This window comes from Ambystoma mexicanum, chromosome 4p (assembly GCF_040938575.1).
Source record: "Ambystoma mexicanum isolate Mex_15411 chromosome 4p, UKY_AmexF1_1, whole genome shotgun sequence".
NCBI classification, from domain to species: domain Eukaryota; kingdom Metazoa; phylum Chordata; class Amphibia; order Caudata; family Ambystomatidae; genus Ambystoma; species Ambystoma mexicanum.
The window spans coordinates 762201016-762225368 of record NC_090927.1 but is presented as its reverse complement, the minus strand read 5'-3'; the positions used below and the strand labels follow the sequence as shown (position 1 = coordinate 762225368).

The window sequence follows — 24353 nt, the reverse complement described above, 5'->3', positions numbered from 1 at the left end:
GTTGTTTGTTTAAAATAATAAAAATTAATTAAAAAAAAATAAAAAGGGTGCTAATCTGTTGTAAAAATAAAAGTAGTCATTCCAAAAACCTACTCGCTATCTGGCCTTGCATCTGTATTCTCAGTTCCAAATAAAATATTCAATGTCAGTTCACCAAAAAAAACTCTTCGACTCCCCCATTAACCTATTTAGGAAAAGTCACAAGTCTTGATATGAATCCAAAGTCTTGTATCCTTGTAAATGAGGGATGTTTCCTTAATCGCTTTTCCACCAATTTGGTTGTTCCCCTTTGGCTTTTGTTTTGCTTCTTTGAACCCTGAAGGTTTTCTTCTCCTCGGATAATGTACAATGTCATTTGTTTCAGTAGGGTTCTTCTGACCCCTCTAATTCTTTAGCTTTGGTGATCTCTTTGGCTGTGGCCAATGTTCAGGTCTTGGGTTTCCAGGGCTCCTGTAATACATTCTTGTTTTTTGCTCTCTTCCTGCCACTCAACTCCCTTTACCCTGGGCAGCCCTCGTAGCTCAGTTACCATCTGGACTACTCTAGCGGGATATTGTCTCAGCGTGGTGATTTTCGCTCATTCTCATCTCTGGCTTCTCTGGTATGTCAGGGTGTGCTTTTTGGACTCTGCATGTCTTCTTCCTTGAATTCGGAGCAGAGGTTCGCTGCTCCTTGTCACTCTTGTTTCTGTGTCATTCTGTAGACCCTAGACCCAGCATGGCTGCAGTGTGGTCACACCACCAGAAGAGACAGTCCTTCCGACCCCATCTCAGTCGTGGCTGCCACTCTTGGTACCAGCCTGCCAGAGTCCTACCTTCCACCCTCACTTCCTCCATGCTACCGCTGGCTCCGCGGTGTAGTGCGGCTTCGTATTTCCAGGACATTCTCCCATCAGAGGATCTCCTCTGTGTAGGATTCTTTTGCCTCCTTTCCAGGTTCCTCATCTCTTTATTTCCGTCGCCGTATTTGAAAAGGGCGTGCCATTCCTCTTGGACCGTTGAGTTCAAGGGGAATCCAGCATTACCTAATGCCAAAGAGGTGGGAGCAATGTCACTATTTGTTGGGATTTAAAACAGAAGTAACATCAGTCTATTATTTTCCCATGTATGCAGACAGTGTATTTTTGTTAGGCAGTTCCTTATAGTAATGGGAGTCCTTGTCCCCTGGAGGGGAGTTACTCCCAGTGGGGTCTCACTTTCATAGACCCCACTTTCCTAGGGGGGAGGGTCTTGCTTGGCGAGCTCACCTCCCCAGCCTTAAAGGGGGTGGCTCCCTTCTCAAGGATCCATCCCTTCAGAAGTGTCCCTGGACTGCCCGGTGGACTGACCAACTCTCTTGCGGGCTACCTTGCACCTCTCTTCTCCTGTGGGGTGGGGTGTCTTGCACCCTTTTACTTGAATAGTTAATCTTCAGGTAATCTTTGGTTACGGTTTTGATTAGTGCATATAGATCATATGACCTGACTTTGTCCTTCTTGGGTTAGGCTCCTTTTGGACTCTATTATCTTCCTCTTGGTTACTACCACAGAAACATTATTTTCTCTTACTGTGATAAATGGTTCCATCATTTATAAATCATTTCTACTTTACTGTGAGTTTTACTTCTAGGGGCTTGACTGGCCCAGTATCAAATCTTATTTCCTTCTTGAGGGTTTACTCTTGAGATTTCTTCATCTTAACTGAGATGAATAAGTTTGTTCTTATAACGATTTCTATTCAGTTCTCAGAGTATAAATATTAAAAAGTCCTTTTATTCCTATTGGGATGAGTCTGATTAGTACATTACGGATTTTCACCCACTCTTGTTAGTTATATTATCCCACTTTCTCCTCTTGTCCCATAAATATTGTCATTCTCCCAGACACCTGCGATCTTTAGGGGCAATGTCACCAGGGATTCTTGTGGCTCTGGGTGGAATCTCTGAACTGTCAGGTTTCTCTCTTTCACTCCTTCAAAGCTTTACTTTTCCTATTAATGTGGAGGGTGCCCATAAGATACTTCATGTACCCTTTTGCTTCCTGCTTTAGCTTGTCTGGTGGTCTCAGCGGTTTTTGGGATACTCTTGGTCCACCATGCGTTTCCCTTGGTCACGCCAACACCTGTAATGCTTTGCTTTCCGTCTACACTCCCGGACACTCTGCATCAGTCTGTCGCTCCCCTTTTCTCCAGGTACGACGCTGCACGTCTTTCTCTGCTTCATGTTCCCTTATGAGTGAAGGATGCTGTGTTTCTACTTCTCTCTCTTTCCTATAGGTAAGAAGCTGTGCATCTAACTCTACTTTTGCTCAGACGCTGTGCATCTCCTTCTCTCTCCTTGATCAGATGCCATGCGCCTCCCAGTCTGCGAACGGCAACATCCCCGGTTTGTAACTAGCAGGCTTTTACTCTTGGCAGTCTCCTCCCTCCTTCTGTCTGACATGCTTGGGACATACATCCGGGTCAATCTTTATTACTTTCAATTGGTTTATTCGTCCCAGTGGATTGGGATATTTCATTACCCATGGTTTCTGAGTTACAATAGCAGATATTGGTTTCTTCCTTATTCATAATTCCACAAAAGATTTATCAGAGGTATGATGAAGAGGATTTTTTCGGGTGTTCCTCATCAGAACAAGATCCCTGGTCCCCATAGTGGGTATCTCTACTGGTTAGGTCCCATCTTCCTCAACCCATAGGGAGGGTATTTCAGAGAATGCTCACTTCCATAGCCTCACAGGAGGGGCTTCCGCTTGGGGTGAAGAGACAAATTCTTGTGATTCATCACAGTAATTTGAAACTAATTGCTACCACAAGCCTATTGCATCCTTTCTTGTATTTATTTCTTTTTTTTAATGAGAACACATACCTGTGAGAAACATTGTATTGGGCCCTGTGACTTTTGTGCATAAGGCCCCATTCATCTTACGAAAAAAAACAAGGTTATTGCTGGAAGGTTTTGAATTAATCTTAACCTCTGGCATTGCTCTAGTCAAAACCCCAGATCCTAGTTCTTTGTCTGCCAAGCCATTACAAAAGGGTAAAGACCATATGCAGATCAGGCTTGGTCCCATCCCGAAATGAGCAGTCCGGCCCTAACTGTTTGGTCACATCCTTTCTGCACGAGACCACACGCATCCCCAGACATGTTCCTGCCTCTTTGGGCTTCATCAGTGAGGAGTAGCTTGGGTCTCGAGGCCCAGCTGGCACAGGACTCAGTCTGGGCATACCCGTCCCACTCTGTGTGACTACACCGAAACCAAAGAGGTAATGGCTGTAAGGCTTTGAATTGATCTTAACATCTGCCATTGCTCTAGGCAACCCTCCATGCCACCGTTCTTCGCCTGGCAAGCCATTACAAAAGGGGCCCTGTGTATTTTGGACACAAGTCCCCATTCATTTTAGGGTTTCGACTTCTAAAGTTAGGATATTGTACTTGTGACTAGTTCCCATCATTTTACTGCATCTACAGTACTTACCTGCATTGCTTGATTAAGTGGACTAAATGGTGATTGTATATATTTATATTATACAGTATTGTGTGATATTTCTACCCGTTAATATCAGTTTCCAGTGTGTTCTAAAGGTCTAAATAAATAACTGTATTTTTATAACTGACTGTCTAAGCTAGATTATTGTGTGCCATTCTGGGTGGACTCATTGAGGGCACCTGACCACGCTCACACTCTTCTTAGACTAAGCCTTGACTGCTCTCTACTTTACCTTGATTGGGTTTTTATTAAACTCTCAGAGCTCCTTGTTCACCATAACTAGTTTGGCCTCCTGAAACTTGTCCACCAGGCCAGAACTCATCTGAACAGTAACCAAAAAGTTCAACCATTGTCCCAAGAGAAGTATTTATACATTTGGATCTTCCATGGGTGATGGATGTATGTGCTCTAATGTACTCTTTCCTCCCACAGACTCCTCCTCTATGATATCCCTATCCCAGCACAGACGTTCTCCGGAAACAGTTTCTCCTGCCAGGGGGTGCCTGCGCGTCTCTGCGTCAGCCCTGCACGGACATGACATCAGGGTCAGTATATTTAGCGGCATTGCGCCCCGTGATGTCAGTTCCTTTTTTCCACGCACTCTGTTTGCTGATCGGAACACGCTCTCTTAGCAGAACATTTTTTTCATATGCCATGCCTACTCCGTCCCAGGCCTCAGGCTTCAAGCAGTGCGCGGACAGCGGATGGCAAATTTTCTGTCTCGCATCTGCACCTGATTTGTTTATATTGCTTGGGAGAGGAACATGACACCCAAGATTGTGGGTCAAGCCAGTCCATGCACCTGAAGACCCTCTGGGGGAGGGTGGTGAAGATCTTCACATTGGTCCACAAGGCGGAAGGTGAGGCCCTGCAGTCTCAGTTTAGGCCGCACAGTGCCAAAAGACGCTCAGAAGAGCAAAGAAAAAAGCAGCATCTAAATAGGTGTTGCTCCCCTAGTGAGTCCCCACACTGACATTTGTCGTCCTCTTCGAAGAGCCACTGCTCCAAGGAGACCCCTGAGAGTTCAGTGCAGGTACCTTTTCCGATGCAATCCTCCATGCTGGAGGAATGGGAAAACATCTGCCTGAAGATGTTGGACTTCTTCGCCAAGCCTCCGGCTACTGTGCTGCAGGGTCCCACTGCATCTGTTGCGACTGGCAGGTGTGAGAAACCAAAGGTTATCTTACCTACTAGTCCCCGGGGATCTCTCTCTCTCAGGTGGCCTGGGCACGGCCATCACCTTTCGATCCACACCCTGAGGATGGAACAGTGCGGGAGGATCAGCTGGGTGATCGGTCTTTGGGGAGTGGGGGGGTGAGGTGACCGATGGTGAGACGTGGTATTCACCCCCACCCCCCTTTCCCGTACACCTAACCTATCCTATTTTATAGGATTCTTTGATGTCCCAACTCCCCCACACCCCCCTTTTACACACAAACACTGGGCCAAGGAAGAGGGCGACTGAGAGTAAAGAGGCTTTCCCTTAGATATCTCTTTGAACATGTCCCACTAATCGGCTTTGGCAAAGTCAGGCACTTGACTTTAAGTGCATACATCTCATACCAATTAGCTCTCCTCACACGGATAAAAGGCGGAACATAGAGACACACTCTGGGCAAGTGGAACACGAGCAAGAGCAGAACGTCCGGTGCAAAGGCAATTCTACTGGAGCAGAGCGACAGACCGAAGGAGGAGAGCAAAGGGTAGAGAACCCCAGGATTCCCGGCAGGAGGTTGTTGCCTCCAAAAGGCCACGAAAGATAAAGATACATGGAGCAGGCCAAATCCCAAACAAGAAGACTGCATTGTGTTTCAAGGATGCCAGCGGCCCTCCCGGGTGAACGGCAGAGGTGGCGAGGCGAAGCCAGACCTATGGTACTAACATTGACTCGTGAATGAAAAATTGCAAAGTCAAGAAAGAAACCCACACAGCCGGTGAGTTGGCAAGTGACATGAGAGACCGGTGTGCGTTGAGGCAATATTGCAGTCTCAACAGTGTATCGCACAATTTAAGGCTGCATGCGTGTGGATGAGATGCGAAGAAAGTCAGACCTATGATGAACTTTGAATTTCTGATAGAGCTGTGAAACCAGCGGTACTGAGTAGTGGAGTGCTTCGGCGAAAGGAAGTAGCCCACTCGAAAGTCTCTGTGAAAGGTGAAATGTTTTTGTTTGATAAAGTGAATGAACTTTAAAAAGCGAAGTGATCAAAATTAACACCGGGAGAAAGGGGGGGAAAGAAAAAAGGCTGCAATCATCTTCAGAAATAACCTCAGATTGAAAGAATCCGTGACTCAAGCCTTCCCATCAGGAGAACTCATCTCACTGAAAATCTCCATATCTGCCACAACCAACCTTACTCTCCATTTACTCTCCATCTAATCTACAGGCCCTCTGACCTCATTTGAGAAAGACATAGCTCAACTCCTCGCTACCAACACCAAGCCCCTATCAAAAATCATCATCATCTTGGGGGACTTCAACCTAGGCATTAACGACCCGTCAGACTCGCCTTCGCAAATACCTTTGAAGCTCAAGGCTTCACCCAACACATCTCCAACCCCACACATGACAAATGACGCATATTGGACTGGCTAGCAGACCTCAATTTCCACACCAACATACTAGCTAATAACCCATGCCCTTGGTCAGACCACAACGTCATAGTATTCTCCTTCAGTGATGTAGTCCACTCATACATCCAACCACAACTCTCCAATGCAACACCCTCAAACTCTCGAAACATCACCCCAGACAATATTCTACCTAGGCTACTACCGCTCACTGCCCATCACCTCAAGACCAGCTCCGATCCCACCTCTATGGTGACACACTACAACCAAACCCTCCTGACTGCGATCAACAATGTTGCTCCGCTAGGCACCTGCAAAGCCAAACCTATAGCCCACCTAAACTCCTGGTGCTCCACTATCCTCAAAGATTTGCGCACTGCAAAAAGAGCAGCTGAGAGCGCCTGGAAAAAAAACACCCACTCATGCAAACAAATTGCATTTCAACAAACTAGCCACAGAATACAAACAAGCCACCATACAATTGAAAGACACATTTTACAATAGGATAATCAACGAAATGCTAACTCTGGTACTAGAGAGCTGTTCTCCATACTATGTGAACTAGAATAATCCAGCCCCATCCCCTGACCACTGCATCAAAGATCAACCATGGTGCCTAAGCATTCAAAATGCCCTCATCAGCAAAATTGCCTTACTCCAAAACAAAATCAACACCAAAAAATTAACTCTCCAAATCTGCCCAAACCATAGACCGGCCCCTTATACCATCATTGTCCGCTCCCAGATTCAAATTCACCCCTGTTACCACTGTCAAAACTACCAAAATCATCAAAGGCCTGAAGCCCACAAAATGCCAAGGAGATGTCTGCCCAGCCTCTCTTATCAAAGACTTCACCAACGAGCTCAATCCGTTCATCACAGCCTTGATTAACAACTCCTTCTCATCCATTAAAGTCCCAGAAGACCTGAAAGAATCCTGGGTAATCCCACTGCCAAAAAACCTACACTGGACCCGAATGTCCCGACCAACTACTGCCGCATCACAACAGTTGCCTTCCTCCTGAAAATACTTGAGTTGCTTACATGCAAATTAAAAAATATCTGGAAACCCACAACCTCCTCGGTCTGTGCCACAGGCTTCTGACCCGATCATGGAGCAGAAACTGCCCTATTAGACCTCAAAATCCAAATGGACCATATCAAAGACAAAGGCAACATAGCCATTCTCCTCCTACTTGACTTATCTGCAGCCTTTGACCTGGTAAACCACAAGATACTTTTCCAACACCTGGCCCTAGCTGCCAACTTCTCGACCAACACTATAAAATGGATCGAATCTTTCCTATCCAATTGAACCATGAGTCTTCTCTACATCTGTGGCTGTCCCCCCAGCCCCAATCACTGGTGACGTGCCCCAGGGCTCCTGTGTTTCGCCAACACTGTACAATGTGTTCTCCAAGCCTCTTTTCAAACTACTTGACAACTTGGGAGTCACCTACACCAATTATGCGGACAACACCCAAATACTCCTAACCATCACAGGAAACCATGACACAGACTCAAACTTACTTAATAAAATGTACCTGACCATCCAAAGCTGGATGGCACAACACAAGCTCTGTCTTAACGACAAGAAAATTGAACTACTCGTCATTGGCAGTGAAGCTAAGCTTAATAAACTAACTCATTCCTACAGCTTTCATAATTGACAATAACATCATCAAAGTAGCAAAAGAGGTAAAAACATCAGGAGTATACCTAGACTCCTCACTCTCCCTAACAAAACACACCACTGCTGTTGCGACGGCAGCTGCCTACACTGCCAAATTAATCAAAGCCAGTAGACCCTTCTTGTCCACTGACAACTGCATCACCCTCGCCAGAGCCCTCATTCTGTCCAGGATTGATTACTACAATGCCCTTTTTGCAGGCTCCAGCGCCCGAAACATCAATAAACTACAAATAGTCCAGAATAATGCTGTTAGAGCTGCACTCAATATCCCAAAAAAAGAACATCTATCCTCGGCCAGACAAAATATCCACTAGCTGCTGGTTTTGGATCGCATCACCTTTACAACTCTATCACTAACTCACAAATGCCTGTCAAATAGTACACTGATCTATCTTGCCAGACAAATCTCCAAAACACAGTCTAAAACACCCACCCGATCAGCCTATTTCTGCCTCTTGGTCATCCCAAGATTCAGACGGCAAAAAGCTGGAGAATCCAGCTTCCCTGTGATTGCAGCAAAACAATTGAACTCCATGCCGCTGGCCCTGAGAACAGACCCCTCCCTCTGGTCCTTACGAAAAAACCTCAAAACTTGGCTCTTTTCTCAAGACAGGTCGGAGTACCTCAGCGCCCATCCCTTATATGCCCCCACAACCCCACAGAGCGGTAACAACTACGTCCAAACCTATCTGTATTCGAAACGGTGCCTCTCCAGCACATATTAATCTGATGTAACCTAACTGCATGATACAACCACTGTAACCAAGCCTGCATACTACTCTGTATGACTGTATCCTCTTGCAAGATGTACAATGTAAGCAACCTTTGTAACCAACCATCTTAAGCAAAAGCACCTAGATGCCTTTGGTGCGCTATACAAATGTCAAAATAAATAAAAAGGTGAACATTGAACTTTTGTGCTTATGACATCGATCTACCCAGACCAAGACACACTGGGGCAACTAACACAAGAGTGTGCACGGAAGTGAAAGTCGAAGTGGTCCTGCCGAGGTCCATAGTAACAGCCTCACACATTCAAAAGTCTTCGACATTAGTGAAAGGTTTGAGCCCGACTGAGGGAGACCTGGAATGTGAAATATGTTAGGGGAAGGGAGCCCCTAACGAATGTGAATAAAGCTTGGGGCAGTGAACCCCTGCAATTGCTGTGATTGAGAGTTCTGAGCCTGGCTGAGGGAGATCTACGTTGAATCAAGTACTTTTTGCTTTGAGGTCCGATCCCGACAGAGGAGACATTTTGCTTTAAGAGGTCTGAGCTTGACAGAGGAAGACCTATGTGAACTTTTTATTGAACTGTTAAAGAACTTTGGTGTACTAGAAAACCAATGACTTTAATGTGGAAAGCCAAGCAGGCCTCGATCCATGTTTTGAACTGCTTCTTGATAACCTGAGCCAGATTGTGTCATCTTGCCTATGGGGGGCTGCTTTATTCCGTGCTGTTCAGCGTGGGAAGGAAAGCTGATTCAGCCATCTTGATTCTTTGTTATAACACTGACTTTTCTTTGCATACATATTCTCCTTTACACACTTTTTGTATAAGAGAGAGGGCAGGGATTAGGTTTTGTTAGTATAGCCCATTTTGATTTGACAGACTGACTAGGACTGTGTTTTCTTTATTATGTGATGGTAGAGACTACCCCCATGATAGCTATAGGACAAAGTAGGAGTTTTTCCAAACCCCACAAATTTAATAAAGGTTTTGAAATTGTATCTCTTGTGTCGGTGTCCTTCCTTACAGTGTACCCTCTGGGGACCACTGTAGCACGCCTAAGTACTCGGGCCTGGGCCAGAGAGAAGCGGTGCTCTATTGGTACCGACCAGCATCCTGGGCACCGTGGCTAAGCGAGAATATGCCTTCATGTCAAAGATGTACGACATCTTTGATGTAGATGGTGACCAGGTCCCCTTTGGGCTGGATCCTATGGATTCTAGGGAGATGAGGGACTTCCCAGAAGAATTCTACAGGGAAGGTGAGGATGTGCTGGGGCTGCCATGGGACCTGCAGATGGTCAGTGGCCTCAACACCTCCCAAGAGATGAACATTTTGCCAGCTCCCACCCCAGGAAAGCCTCAAGCCGCATTCCAGCGCTTGATGGGTAAAGTGGCCAGTACTCTGGGGCCATCCGCACCGTCCAGGTCCAAGGTTCAGGATGAACTTTGTCATATTCTGGATGATACTGCCAAAAAATAGGCAGTGAAGGCCCTTGTATTGGAAGTGTGGGAGAAACCTGCTTCTCTTCCCGGAATTGGCAGGGTTATGGTGATGAAGCACTGTCCTGCTCTGTAAGATCTGGCTTTTTTTTCCTCCCATGCTTTCCCTGAAAGCTTTGTGGTTCAAGCCACGATGGCTAGCCTGAAGATTTCTACCTTCCTGTCCTTCCATCGGACAGGGAGAGTATGAGGTTCGATGCATGGAGCAAGAAGCTGTTTGCATTGGGCAGTCTTGCACTGCGGACCATGAATGCCTCTTGCACCATGGAGAAGTTCTCCTTCAGCCACTGGAGAGCATTGACCAATGGGGCTGAGTATGTTCCATAGGGAGAGGGACAGTTCCCTGTCCTCTTGTCTCTGCGAACAAGGAGATTGCACTCCTGAAGCTGCACGACGTGACACGACAGACTGTGTCGACAGGTCCATTGCCACTAGCACAGTGGTTAGGCAACACTCATGGTTGAAGACATCAGAGTTTGCAGCTGATGTCCAGACCAGGCTGTTGGACATGCTTTCCGACGGCCAGACATTTTTTGGAGCTAAGGCTGATGATGCCCTCCAGAAGGTTTATTCATCTTAGGGGACTGCTAAATTCGTAATGCTAGCGGTGCAGCAGCTTTCCACACAGCCATCTCGGTGCAGATTTTTTCGCTGCTTTGCCCCGAGGGGTCATGTCAGTCTGCCCCAGGAAGAGGGCAAGGCTGGCGCTTCCAGAGAGGCAGAGGAAGTGATACCCAGCCGGGGTGGGGTGCAATTGCAGCAGCTGCTATCTGTGCTGCACCCCAGGGCACCAAACCTGTCATGGCTTTGCCAGTCACTGGTGCGGTGGAGGATTTCCTTGCTCAGCCCACAATGTTTGAAGACCACATCCCACGGTTGGGCCTTTCAGGTCATCCGACAGGAATATTGCCTCCCATATCTTCAGCGTCCCCCAGACCACAGCCCTCTAGCCATCCCATTGTCTCAATAACCCCCCTACCCTCTCCTGGAGTAGGTCTGTCAGTTTCTGTCGAAAAGTGCAGTGAAGCTATTTCCACATTCCAAACTATTTTCTAGTGCCGAAGATGGATGGAGGCTTGTGCCTTCTGGATCTACGGCTGCTAAACTTGTTCCTATGCAAGGGCAAGTTCAAGATGGTTACTCTAGCCCTTGATCTACAGGACTGATGAGTTTCTCTGGTCCGTCAGGGTCACCTACTTCCATGTGCCGATTCATCGAAAGCACATCATGTACCTAAGGTTCGTGGTGGGTCTACACTTTTATCAGTTCAAGGTCCTGTCGTTCGGTCTTTCCTCAGCCCCCATGGTTTTCACAAAGTTGCTGGCAGTGGTAGCAGCTTGCCTCAGGAGGGAGGGCATTCATGTATTTCCCTACCTGGAACGACTGGCTCGTCCAAGCTCGCTTCCCGGATTTAGTGTTGGAGCATCTACTCCACACTTGCACTCTATTGCACTGCCTGTGCTTTTCCATGAACTTCGCCATGCCAGTCTTTCCAGTTCATTGGAGCAATCTTGCACACTCGCCTGGGCAGGGCTTTCGCGCCCATGGACCTGAGTGGCAAACATCTTTCAGATGGCCAATGTCTCCCGGCCTTAGCTTTCCTGGTCCTCATGCCTCCTGCATCCTAGTGGTACCTTAGGCGAGGCTGCGAATGAGATGACTTCAGTGGTTTCTCCGTTGACAATAGTCGCAGTTTCAGGGCCACATGTAGGACCTTTTACAGGTCTCGAATGAGGTGGCTCAGGATCTTGTCTGGTGTGCCGTGCGAGACAACTTGCAGTGTGCTGTTTGGCCAGCCTTGGCCCCACGTGATGGTGGTCATGGACGAATGGGGAGTGGACTGTGGTCTGCTGTGGAGTCTCGCGAGTCTTCTTTGGTTGCTGGTGCTCGTGCTGTCATGGCTGTGCCCAAACAAATCCTGTTCAGAAATCATTCTCTGCATCTTAGAATGCTACAATCTGGCTGCTAACAATGTGCCTCCTGAGGGTCTTGGGGCTCAATCTAACAGAGGAGTGGCTGCCACCTCTTCCCTGCAGAGGGGAGTCAATGTCCTGGATATTTGCCAGACCGCAGAATGCCAATCTTTGCACACGTTTGCTAAGCATTACTGGTAGGATTCCTTTCTGGGCCAGGAGGGTCAGTCCTCCAGAGTTTTCTGGTTTCGGTGGTGATCTTGCTTCCTCCCTCCTCTAGATTTACATACTGCTTTGGGAGTCTATCATAAATGAGGAAACTGTGAGAGAAAAAAAATCCTCTAGAAGAACAAATGACTTACCTTTTGGTAATGTTGTTTTTGATGGATGTTCCTCTCACGGATTCCTCATCACCCTTCCTACTTGCCCCTCTTTGCGGGAACCTAGTACACCATTGGTTCTATGGTCCCTCAGCTTCACAGTGCTATGGAAAAAGGTTAGAACTGAGGTCACGGGCTGCAGCAGCGCTATGTATACTGAACCTGATGTTGTGTCTGGCGTGTGGAGCATAGAGGCGTCGGTGGAGCCGTGTTGTGCCCCCTGGAGGCGGAAAGGTTTCCGGAGAACAGATGCACTGGGATAGGGATATCGTAGATGAGGAATCCATGGGAGAAACTTCCACCAGAAAGAACATTACCATGAGTCAAGTAATTTCTTCTCCTCTCCTCTAGTCATAATTGTGAAAGAAGATGGTTGTATCCTTTGACCCTCGCCTTGACACACAGTTTGTCCTCTCATGCTCTCAGGTAGACTAACACTGTGGGCTTCAGCCAGATCTCTTCTTAATGCCTCTCTTTATAACAGTTATCCCAGAAGGACGAAACTGGATGTACTTACCCACTTATTTTTTAGGGCTCTGCTTGCAGGAAGGTTTCGTGGCCCTGGTGGCTTTTGGCTTCCTGGCATAAGAATTGGTCTCAAACTTTGATCTGCTTTTTCAATCTCCCTTGGACCAAACTGGTTCTAACAAACCGCCTCTCTGTATTTTCTCTTTAAACCATTGTTCTTTTCAGTAACTATTCTTCCCAAATGGTTAGAGTGTATCCCCCTCTTTAGCCATTTAGCTTTCTCCTCACCTTTAAGAATAGTGCTTGTCTTCATTATCCTGCATACTCTTTCCCTCTTGCTGGTGTCTCCCACAATAGCCTCTCCAGTGGTTTTTCTTCTAGCTTTTCAACTACCTGCTCACTCCTCTTATAAGCGGTCTTGTGGCTTTCTCTTCCCAACTACTCTCTTCCTCTTGATGCCCACTGTCTCACTCGATCAAGCTTTCTAGTACTAACCCTCTTTCACCTCCTCCTTTGACTCCAAAGTATTCTTTTCTGTTGTCTCCCTAATACACTGTCTAGTGTGATCACGTTCTCTTGCCTACTGCTATTCTCTTTGCAAAAGGCCCCTCGTGTCTCTCTCTAATGCGGTACACTTTTGACTCTTTTCCCGCCGTCTCTTCTACTCTCTCCAAACAGTTTCCCTCTGTTTCACAATCTTACTCACTTCCTAGATGGTACCCCTTTTTCTATCCCCAAGTGTGTCCCTTTCATGCTTTTCTCCCTAAACAATCTCTTCCCTTCTCTTTAAACAATCCAAAGTTGCCTGCTGATTCACTTTGCCACTATTCTCTTCTTTGTCCCTCTCTAACAAGCTCAATCCTTATTTACTTTTCCATGCTTCTCCCACCTTATCATTCACGAGTGCTTACTACATGCAGCATCCTGCTTTTGCACAATCTTCTTTTAATGTGCCTTCCTTCACCCAGAACCCCCTCTCCTCCCTCCCCCCAGGTCTACTGCTTTCTTTCTGCCAAAACTCTCCTCAGGACTGAAAAAGGTTGACTAGGCTGGCTGCCTTTTTAAGCGTGCCCACTTCTCCCCTCTGGGTATATTCCTGGGTGATAGCCTGTACCTTACATAGCGGGAAGAGCGATTTCCTGATTGGGACATTTGCTCATTGTCAGGTGGTCTACCAGGGAGCTGGTGTAAAGGTGGACTCCTTTCACATCCCAGATCAACCATGGCCATTACAGTTGTCACATATGGCACATGAATGAACTCCCAAGACTCAGAATGTTCAACTGTTTTTATAGATTTTTCCATAGGCCCTATGGCTGTTTCTCTCTTGAAAAGCATTTCCACCCTTACCCTGGTCCTGAGTCAGTAGATGGTGATTGTTGATCCCCTACTGTCCGAGGGTTGACATATACTAGGGATGAGGACATAAAGGCAGATTCCCTTCTCTATCTAAACTCTCTCAAGGACTTCACAACTTACCCTACTCTAACTAGTGGTTAATGGTCTAAAGAATAATAAATGGAGCTAGAGCGTTAGCATGTCTTTGTGCTGCACAAGTGGTGAAAACTGCACAACTGATCATAGGTAGGTTTTAATTTAGATAAGAGAAAGCATTTTGCCTGGCACGTCAAGGAAAGATAATTCACAACAAATACGGGAGATACTCCCTTTTACCTGTCGTGGCATTCTACACACAGAAAATCATGGCAATTCTAACTTATGGAGCAGAAACTATGCTCAATGCAACCAAAGATATTTGGAACATGCTCGAAGAGCTCATATGGAGGAAAATGTTAGCACTCCCTGCAGCTTTTTTGGCCCCGCATATTCGGCACGAGCTAGGCCTCCAGTCATTGGAAGCAATGAAAAACTGGAAAACTGAAGCTATATAGGAAGCTTCATGTAAAAGGTAAGATCCCTGCAATAGACATACTCCGGAAACACCCACAAGCAACTGGCAGATGGAGTCCATAGGGTTTCTGGAACTTTTAGTGATATTGTTTTATATCTTTGTTTGAAACAAAAACATCAGAGATAGGAGATGTTAGGTGGGTGTTGTGTATATGAAGCATGAATGGTATTCTGCCTAGAGTGTTCTACAGGAATGGTTTTTTGAAATGTATGAGAGGGATGTGTATAGTGACAAGCCACCAGGATTTTAGGGATTATGAGGGTTTCTTCCTCAGAAAGAGAGGAGTATTGCATCTCTCCTGATGTGGTCACAACCTTCCTTCTACAGCCATCTCCTCCAATGTGATCCTTCTTCATAATACCACCCCCAGGGTCAGGATCAGGTTGCAACTGCCATCCCCTGGCCACATGGGAGGAGATATCTGGCCAATCTGGTTCTGTCTTCCCTGCCCAGGATAGATGGTCTGATGGCAAGTTTAGTCAAATGGGACATAGCCCCATCTACTTTTCCTACTCTGGTCCGCTGCGGATCAGCAATTGTTGCCTGAACAGGGAAGTGCTCAAGCTTGTGCTTGGGGGGCCAGTGTTTTTCTGCCCTGATGGTAAGTTCCATGTGTACGGGTGTTTTAATACTGGTTTTAGTCCCTGGTTGTTTAGGGGCTAGAGCGCTAGTGTCGCTGGGTCGTGCTCAGTGTTGGGGAGCATTTTGTAGCTCAGATAGTTACTGCGTTTGGCTGGCTCCGCCGGTGTTCTCTCTGCTGGCTCATGCTGCCAGTGTTACCATTTCTAGAGGGTTGATTTCTATAATGCATGTCTCTGTCCTCTGCATCTCGGAAAGTGTGGATATCTCTGGTAATGTCTTGCTCTCGTCTGTTATGGCTGTTCTATGGCAAACTTGCTGAACCAAAAGTGACTTGCAAGCATTTGGTGTCAGAGGCATGATTTGAGACAATTGTGGAATGCTCAGAAACAGACTGGCACAAGGGGGAAGGGGTGGGCAGGAATCAGGGCCCTCTTAACTGCCAGTATCCTCAGAGGTAGGACTGACACTTAAACACCCCTATGCCCCCCACTCCCTCCTGAAATACTCTAACCCCTTTTACCAATGCCAATGTATTGGCCTTTATCCTCAGTACTTTGGGGTAGCTAGCTATTTCGGAAACTAGTAGTGAGGCACCCAACATATGTTTGAGGGTTCGGACAGAGGCACTGTGAAGAATCCTACGGATCCCTTACTGAAACCCTGCCTAAAGTCTCCTCCCAGGTGGTCAGGGAAAGGCAGACTCTTCCAGATCCTGACCTTGGGGGTGGTGTACTGCGGGAGGATCACCTGGGAGCAGACAGGGCCCAGGGTGGTGAGGAGAACCTGCAGTATTTGTCTTCTGAACGGAAGTGCCTTTCTGGGTTGCCAAAACAGGTAATGGCATATTGCCATTCTAATGTCTCTGACCCACACATAAGATCTGTAAACCCGGAGTACAAGTTCTGTTAAATCTGAGCAAGCTTTATAAAAACTCTTTTGAGAATAAATACCCTCCTTACTCCTAAAGGTATAATGTAAAAGGATCTTGAGAAAGTGCCTTAAATTCAATATCTTCCTCTGTAACAACCAACTCTAACAATCCATATTTTAATGAGTTTAAGGAAAATAAATCTACCCTTAAAAGTAAGTCAATTATTAAGAGCTAACTTTGCTGAAGGGAACTACAAGTCCCATAATCCCATAAGTACTGGGACGAGGAAGAAGACATCAGTCATGCAATTATTAAGCCTAACAGCCCACACCTGAGAGAACCTGGGAATCATAAAAGAGCCCCTCAGGCGCAGGCAATTGAAAGGAGAGAAAGGAGCTGGAACTGTGACTGGAATAAGAGTTGTAGAAGTAGAACCAGATGGAAGAAGGCACAAGGCTGGCAAACCAAGCTGAAGTGGGAGAACAAGAGGGACGCTGGAACATGGAGAAAGATTTCACCTGCTTGTCCGGAGAGGGTCCTTTTCCCCCAAACTCTGAAGGACAGAGGCTGTGGAGCGGAAGGCGTGCAGGACAGGTGTCTTTCCCCATATGAGCCTGATTGCTGTAGTTGCAGTGCAGAGAAAGTGCTGGAGACCGACGCAAGGAGCCGTTGTCAAGCTGTGGGTCTCAGGAGCGTGAGGGGCTCCATAAACGTATGGTCGGATCATAGTCAACTTCGCAGAGGAAGGGTGTGGGTCCCTAAGAAGCCAGAAGCAGTAAAAGTTGTGGCAGAAGGCATGGAAGCAGTGTGACCCGCAAAGAAAGTGTCAAAGAAGCCGGTGAGTGAAGCACAATTCTGACACCTTGCACGAGCACTGCCCGTAACAGTATCCAATTCCCTGTTCACTCGCAAAAGATTTAAAGTGAGTAAAAGTTGTTAGTTGAAGCTGAAGTACCCGAACAATAGGAAATGTAGCACTCGCGTATAACGTGACAGTTATTTTATTCGCGTGAGAAGCTAACGCTGCTTAAACCCATTGTTCCATCTTTAAAAGACTGTTACTGCCTGAAGGAGTGGTCGCGTGTCACTAATTAAGGAAAGTGAACGTTGGGAAGGCCATTACCGAATACCTAACCTTGATAATACAATTGTTAAAACTTGTGAAAACTACATCAAGGAGTGGTTGCTTGTACACAATTGTGATTCCCAAAGGTGGACTGAATTCCATCCTTCACTTTTAACATTGGAGTACAATTCAATACCAATTTGTAAACTTTAAAAACTACATTAAGAAGTGGTTGTGTGTGCCTAATTGTGATTTCTAAAGAAAGACTAAACTCTATTCTTTACTTTTAAGCAGCAAACCTTTCATTTATAAGAAGTTAAAACTGTATTTGCAATTGAAGAAAAGAAAAAGCATTGCCCAAGCCAAGAGTCTCCACACATTAACATTGAAACCAGCCTTTCTCAGAGTTCAAGAGCAATCTAACTGTACTGTGAAGTTCATAGTACTTTAATTGGCCTACGATACAAGTGTGCAAGCATTACCTGAAGCTGAGAGAGTGGCACCAAGATTTCTGGGTAATTACTTGGGCTGATAACTGGCAGAAAGTTGCAGGTAACGTTGGGGAAGGGAAACTGACTGCTTGTAAAGACTATTCTGAAGTTGATGTAACCTGTCGTGCCAGAGACTGTGGAAGACCAAGAGATGTGAGTCTTAAAGGCAAACCCAGGTTGTTATTGTGGCAGATAGACAAGACAGACAAAGAGGGCTGACCCTTTTGAATAGCGTTATTCAGAGGAAGAGTGCCTTGCCTACTTGAAGTTGTTGAAGTATTTTGAAGAGTATCTTGCTGAAGCCCATCTAGAAGCAAAAATCACTGAAGCTGTGGTAGTAGTCCAAAGTACTGAAGCTGTGGTGGTATATCTGGTTGTCTGTCAGTGGATGCAACATTGTAGTAGTCTAAAAGTGGAGCATTGTGAGACCAAGGTAACTGTTCTCATAGTAAATCAAGTAGAAGTCAAGTGTTTGAAATGGAAGCAGCAGCACTGAGAGGTCATCCTGACAAATATACCATTGTAACCTCTAAAATGGTAATTAAGAACATACTAACTGTTAACCAAGAACTGTGTATCTCTGGCAGTTGTGGATGTAACATTTCTTTTGAACTGTGGCAAGTTTTCTTGAAGAGGTGATCAAGCATTGTGGTTGGGATTACCATTGGTGTTATTTTGGAAAGTGGATATATCACTAAGGAGAAGAGATTTGCCATAATTGGAACTTTGGTTAACACACTTTTACATTGACTTTGAAACATCAAGAACTGATTGGAGACATTTCTTTCTTTCGTTGAACACTAACCGAATTGACCTTGAATACTGGGGAACGGAAATCGCCCAGGACATTAGGTTATTCAGAGACTTTGAATATGGTTCATCTTATGTTGTATTGCCATATATTTTCTTTGTGCATTTGTTGCTTAGTGTTGGTGCCTGTTATCCTTTGTTAGTGTTTCCCCTTAGCTTTGGATAGGCAGGGAAATCCTCAGCAGAGTAGGGATAGTGAGGCATTTTGATCATATTTCTTTTTAAAATAAAATGGCGCATGTTGATCATCAAAAAGTTGTCCGCCTCGCATTACTGACACCTCACCTCGCCCTGAAAGGATGTTTGTATCTTGCATGGGCAAAGGAGGTAATTGTCAGGGTATTCGAGTGTGTACCACAAATTGATTTTTCTCATTCTAAGTTAATGCATTTCTTTCTTTTTTTTTATATTCCAGAGTCTGAAAATGTTGAATTTATTTGTAATGTTCTTGTGGTTGCGGATCAGCTGCTCATTGCTCGACTGAAGGAAATATGTGAAGTTGCCATTGCAGAAAAATGTGAGTTATTTCCCAGCTATTTAATAAATGAATGAAAATGTATTCATTGATATACTTGCTTAAAAACACATTTTTCTCTTTCATGCTTTCTTCGACATGTGTACATTAACTTTCTAATTGATTCCTTCCTTTCAAAGATTCCTCATCTTAGAAATCACCAGGTGCAAAGATTATTCAGCCACCACAGTGCGCACTGTGGCTTTGCTATGCGTCATTGGTGCCAATGGCTCTGGATGTGACCACATGGGTGGTGCCTATAGAGCTGTCTTTGCCCCATGACCCCATTGTTTTTTCTGTCTGCACAGTGCTTTGCAATGTACCACTTTGCTTGTACTGCCATGGCCTCTGTCGAAGATATCGGTTTGAAGGACTGATGAAAATCTATTTCCGTTCTGCATAAGTGCTGCCTTTGGTGCCGAACTCCTGGCCATGACACTAAGAAGTGTGGTTCTTGCCAGTCTATGCATTGGAGTCCCCAAGGAAGCATGCCTCTAAACTCTTCACCATTCTACACAAGTTCTTGGAAGACTCCATCCAAGTCCATGCCTTCATTGGAGCTTTCTCCTTTAAAGGGAAGGCCTTACTCGACCCAGAAGGTCAAAAAAGGCAGAGAAGTCTTGTGTCGTTGAGGAGTGAGAAATCTTATTTAAAAAGTAGCAGTGCTGCTGGTCTTGCTCTCCCAGTGACTCCTCTTCCAATTTCCATTCTTATTCATCCTGTAAAAAACACCATCCCCCTTTCCCTTCTACGGACGGTATGGACTTTCTAAGTGTTAGTAACTTTTAAGATACTATTCCTCACCACTTAATCCCCCCACAGTCAGTGGTTAGGCAGAAGAACTTCTCAAACTGACAGAGTACCCTCTTCAGCAAGGCACAACACTCTCACAGAGCTTGGGCATTGAGACTGTTTCCATGCTGCTCAGCTCTGCCTTCTGGTACAGAAGCCTCAAACCTATTGTGTAAGCACTGGTACCTCTCAGGGGTTTGCACCAAAAGATGAAATGTAAAATACAGAATGCAAGTCTTGGTCGCATTCGGCATAGGTAAAAAAGATGGGACCCGAAAATACCGAACTAGGTGAGTGGGAGATTGCAGTGACGGGGGGGGGGCCTCAACTCCCCTAGTTAGCTACTTTCAGGTTCGGGGGTTGCAGGGGTGTCCCCTGCATGCATGGAAGAGAAAGTGGGGGAGAATTGCGCTATTTCCGAAAAAAGCTTGAAATGCAAAATGCAGCAAAGTGGTCTTTGCTATTTTGTAATTCAAGCTTTTCGGAATTCGCAATAACTTTCATTCCCTCTCAGGTGGTGCAGGAGAGGACGTCAGGTAGGACTTCTATGGGCAGGCTAAAAGGATAGCCAGCCTGACTTCTGACCTTAGGAACTCTGGCTTCTTGGATTCCACTTCTAAACTGGAATTCATCTAGTCCTTGACCTTTGGTAAGGCCAATGCACCCTTTCAAAACATTATTGCAGGGGCTGTAGAGTGCCTGGGGATCGTGCCTCCCTCAAGTTTCATAGGTCCAGTATGACCTCACTGAAATCTTGGAGCAGGATCCCCCTAAGGAAACCTTCCTTCCCTTTAATACTGTAGTTGCTGACCCTCTCATGGCTCTGCGGGTCAAAATTGCTTTGGCTTTGGGTCCGCCGAACAAGATGGCCGATTGATCTGTGAGCTCCTCAGCTGGCAGATTACGTGCTCTTTGATCCTGTGCCTCTGCATTTTCTACAGTGAACCTAATGGCTATGATTCGGTAGCGGCTGGCTCGGGCACCACCCGGTCCAAATCCTGCCCAGAAACGGTACCGGGAAACTGGGGATCGAGCACTCCTGCGGCCATCCGCCAATGGCTGTGAAGTTGCGCGCCAAATCCGGCGCTGGATGGGAAGCGAGCCGACCTGCCTCATATCCTCGCACACCCCACTAACCCCGAGGGAACCAGCAGGGGACGGTCTTTCCTGCCCTGCTGCCTGGGAGCGGAGACTCGAGGGAGATAACGCGGGTGCCGGTGCCCCATCCCGCTGGTGAGATCCGACGCTGCCAACAGAGCTACGTTACCCGAGGCGGACTGGGATCCCCGTGACCTGTGCCGACGTCCTCTCTGGGAGGCGGGCTGACTCCTGCTTCGGCGGTGGGCTGACTCCTGCCACGGTTGAACGCGGTTGAGCCGCTGTCACAATGCCTGCCCCCAGACTCCTGGAGACATCCGGAACAGATCCATCTATCCAGGGAACAGGCATCCACGAAGACCCAGGAATTCCCAAAACCCTGTCTAAGGGCTCTATGGGTTCAGTCCTGGCGCCATAGGCGTCAGGCTCATATTGCCATCTTTAAACTGTGCAGGTCATCCTGCAAAGAACTCACGTACAGGCCATCATGAGGCCATGAAGGGACTACTTTCCTGTAGGAACTATTTTACTACTTGGGTGTGGTACTGGAACTCTTTACCTGGGAACTACTTTTTTGATGCTATTTAAACCAGGCCCGAAGAGTAGCACACGCGTCGCGTTATTCTGCATCTCAGCAGCGTAACGCTCACCGTGTCTGCAGTCCAGTATTCAGTCTACAGCTACACCTGTTTGTGTCCGGAGCCGATCCTAGAGAAAAGGAAAGAAGAAGAGAAGGTTAGAACAGGAAGATTCCCATTTGGTCATCATCTTCTCCTGGAGCAGCCGCACCTGTGAGAAAGGGAAAAAACATTTAAAACAACCGCGTCGCATTGCCAGCTGCCGCGCCGCGCCATACTCACCTATCATTAGAGCATCTTCACGACCCAACGCGGTGCCCGTTGAATCGTCGCTCGCAACATCAGCATCTGAAAAAACAAGAACAAACAAGGTGAGCGGGGTTCCGCCAAAGGCATTCACTTACTTACCGCAAGATACTTAATTGGCATATTACCGCTCGAGGCAGCGCTGGTCACCATTCTACGCTCGACATTTTCGCAAAGGCGCCGCACTTGCAATGAAGATAATGAACTATTGGTTAATCGCACTTCGAACAATATTACTTGCTAAACAGTGGTGCAAACGGACTCTTACCAAGGCGCTACCTTCATCCATCGAGGCAAACTCTCTCCTCGGACCACGCTGCATGGGGAAAGCAGCATGAGTGAATAAACAGACATTTGAACTCTAAAAGAACTATACATTTGGTTTAAACACAACTTACCTCGGAGTCATTATTTGTCTGGAACTCTGGCAAATACCTTCGGATCAGTGAAGTAACTGAAGTTCTACGCGCCCCTGCACTCTAAACGCAGGATGGAGAGTTCATCCTTCCTAACTATAAGGTGAGACTTTACGAAGGGGAATACTAGATGTTTTCGGGAAGATAGTGTTAGTGTTAACCCCTCTACCACGGGCGGCTAATTCCCTTTACTGCTTCCAGGAAAATCTTCTTGCGGGCCAGGAAGACGAAACTGAGTGGGCAAGTGCAGTCGATCATCCCTTCGCTACGAGTCACACTGGTGGAGACCGCAGCAGTCCAGCTTCCTTCGGCGCCCCCGTGGAATCCAGGTGAGCGTGACAGCCGCGGCGCACCAACTGATTCCAGGTGCCGCGCTCCCCCGACAGTTAAAGGTAAAATACATGGACCTCGGCGGCCATAAGGTACATGGGGTATAAATACCTCACGCACCCCCATTGATGCACACGAAATTTCACAAACTATAGTTAATCTAAGGAGTGACTATCATCAGACTCTTGATAGGGAACCGCATACCGCGCACAATTTGATGAGACAGGAGAGGTGGCGCTGCCCCCACCCCCAAACAACTGGACTACTGATCCTTGAGCTGGCTGCTTCCTGGGTAGAGGAACTGGGGCGCTGTGACTGAATCATCAGCGACCAACAACATTTGCACCAGATCACTCACGCACGTGGGGGCTTGAGGCTCCACTCCCCGCTCCCCCGTTGTAGCCCGGGATCCCACTGTCTACGTTGGCAACCACATCTACTGTGAACGCGTGAGGATGGACGTTGGGTCCCTTCGGTCACCTGCTTAACCCTCTGGGCCCCCCCTCCTGGGGTACACCATGCAAAAAGTGTCATCTGCCAAGGCACACCAGTTCAACCTCCTGCAATACTCGGGTGCCCCCAATTCAATGGAGAGGCGGATATAATATCCTACCGGTGCCCCGGGCGATCAACAGGAGTACACTGCAGTGTACGCTGCATTGCCTTTCCACGCTCTGTACCCTACTGGGCCTCTTCTCACACTGCCTGGGGTGCCATAAATCTTCCTTCATTCCTCTTAAGTCTTGTTATTGACACAATGACCAAAGGAGCCGGGAAAAAGCAGTGCTCCATTAACATGTTTGCAAAGACTCAGTCGAGATCGACTGAGGAGGTGCCGGAGCAGGCCCCAACTAACTCAACATCATCTGTCCCTCCAGACTCTCAGAACATGATGGAATTCATCTGCGAGGGCTTCACCACACTCCATTCCAAGCTTGACGACATGAATGGCACCATATCTTCCATCAAGGCACACATCGAGAGGACTGACGGTCGGGTGGCGGAGATCGAGACAAGAGTGAGTTCCACTGAGGATAATCTGGGCTCCCTGCGTGCAGAGGTCTCCACGCTTTCCAACCGAGTCCTTGAGGTCGAGAAGAAGAATGAGGACCTTGAGTCTCGATTGAGGCGAAATAACCTCCGCATTATCGGTGTTCCCGAGGATGGTGTCAATGAGCCGATGGAGGACTAGATCGAACATACACTACTGATGCTCCTCGATTCTCCAAAACTCTCCCCACAGTTCGCGATAGGGAGAGCACACCGAGCCCTAACAGCAAAACCCAAACCGGGCGCGCCTCCACGCCCCATCATAGCTAGGGTTCTGAACTTCCGAGACCGTGATGCCCTCCTCAGGGCCGCAAGAATTAAGGGCAAACTTCAGTTGTAAGGAGCAAGAATACACCTATACCCTGATTTCTCAGTAGCTGTTCAGCGGGAGCGTAAGACCTTCCTGGCGGTAAAAAAGAGGCTAAGAGACCACAGAGTTAAATACTCCATGCTGTATCCCGCTAAGCTGCATATTGAACACTCTATAACCAGGTGTATTTTTTTACAATTCCAGAGGAGGCCTCCAGATTAATTGACGAACACTTCCCTGGCTCAGCCTCTCCCTAAACCACATTTCTACGCCTGTCAAGCCACTCTGTCGAGAGGTCGCCAGCACCAGCTACCTCTCTAAGCCAGAAATGTATGATCCTACTACTCTTCAACAAGATCAGATTTGTTCACCATTGCACGGCCGTGCCACACTCATGCGTACAAAACCCTCTTCAAGTTAAGTACGATGTTACTGTTAGGCACCATGTTTATCCTGAACTGCCTACGGCCTGGAGCGTTGCCACCAGGCCGGCCCACAGGCCCCCCG

General features: G+C 47.0%; 1 protein-coding gene across 1 annotated transcript in view; it reads left to right on the top strand.

Moving 5' to 3' along the window:
• IBTK (inhibitor of Bruton tyrosine kinase) overlaps nt 1–24353 on the top strand; it is a 1971965-nt gene that overhangs the window by 972585 nt on the left and 975027 nt on the right. Inside the window, exon 17 of the mRNA XM_069606314.1 lies at nt 18868–18969. Coding sequence (XP_069462415.1) covers nt 18868–18969 — 102 coding nt within the window. The remainder of the gene's footprint in view (nt 1–18867; nt 18970–24353) is intronic.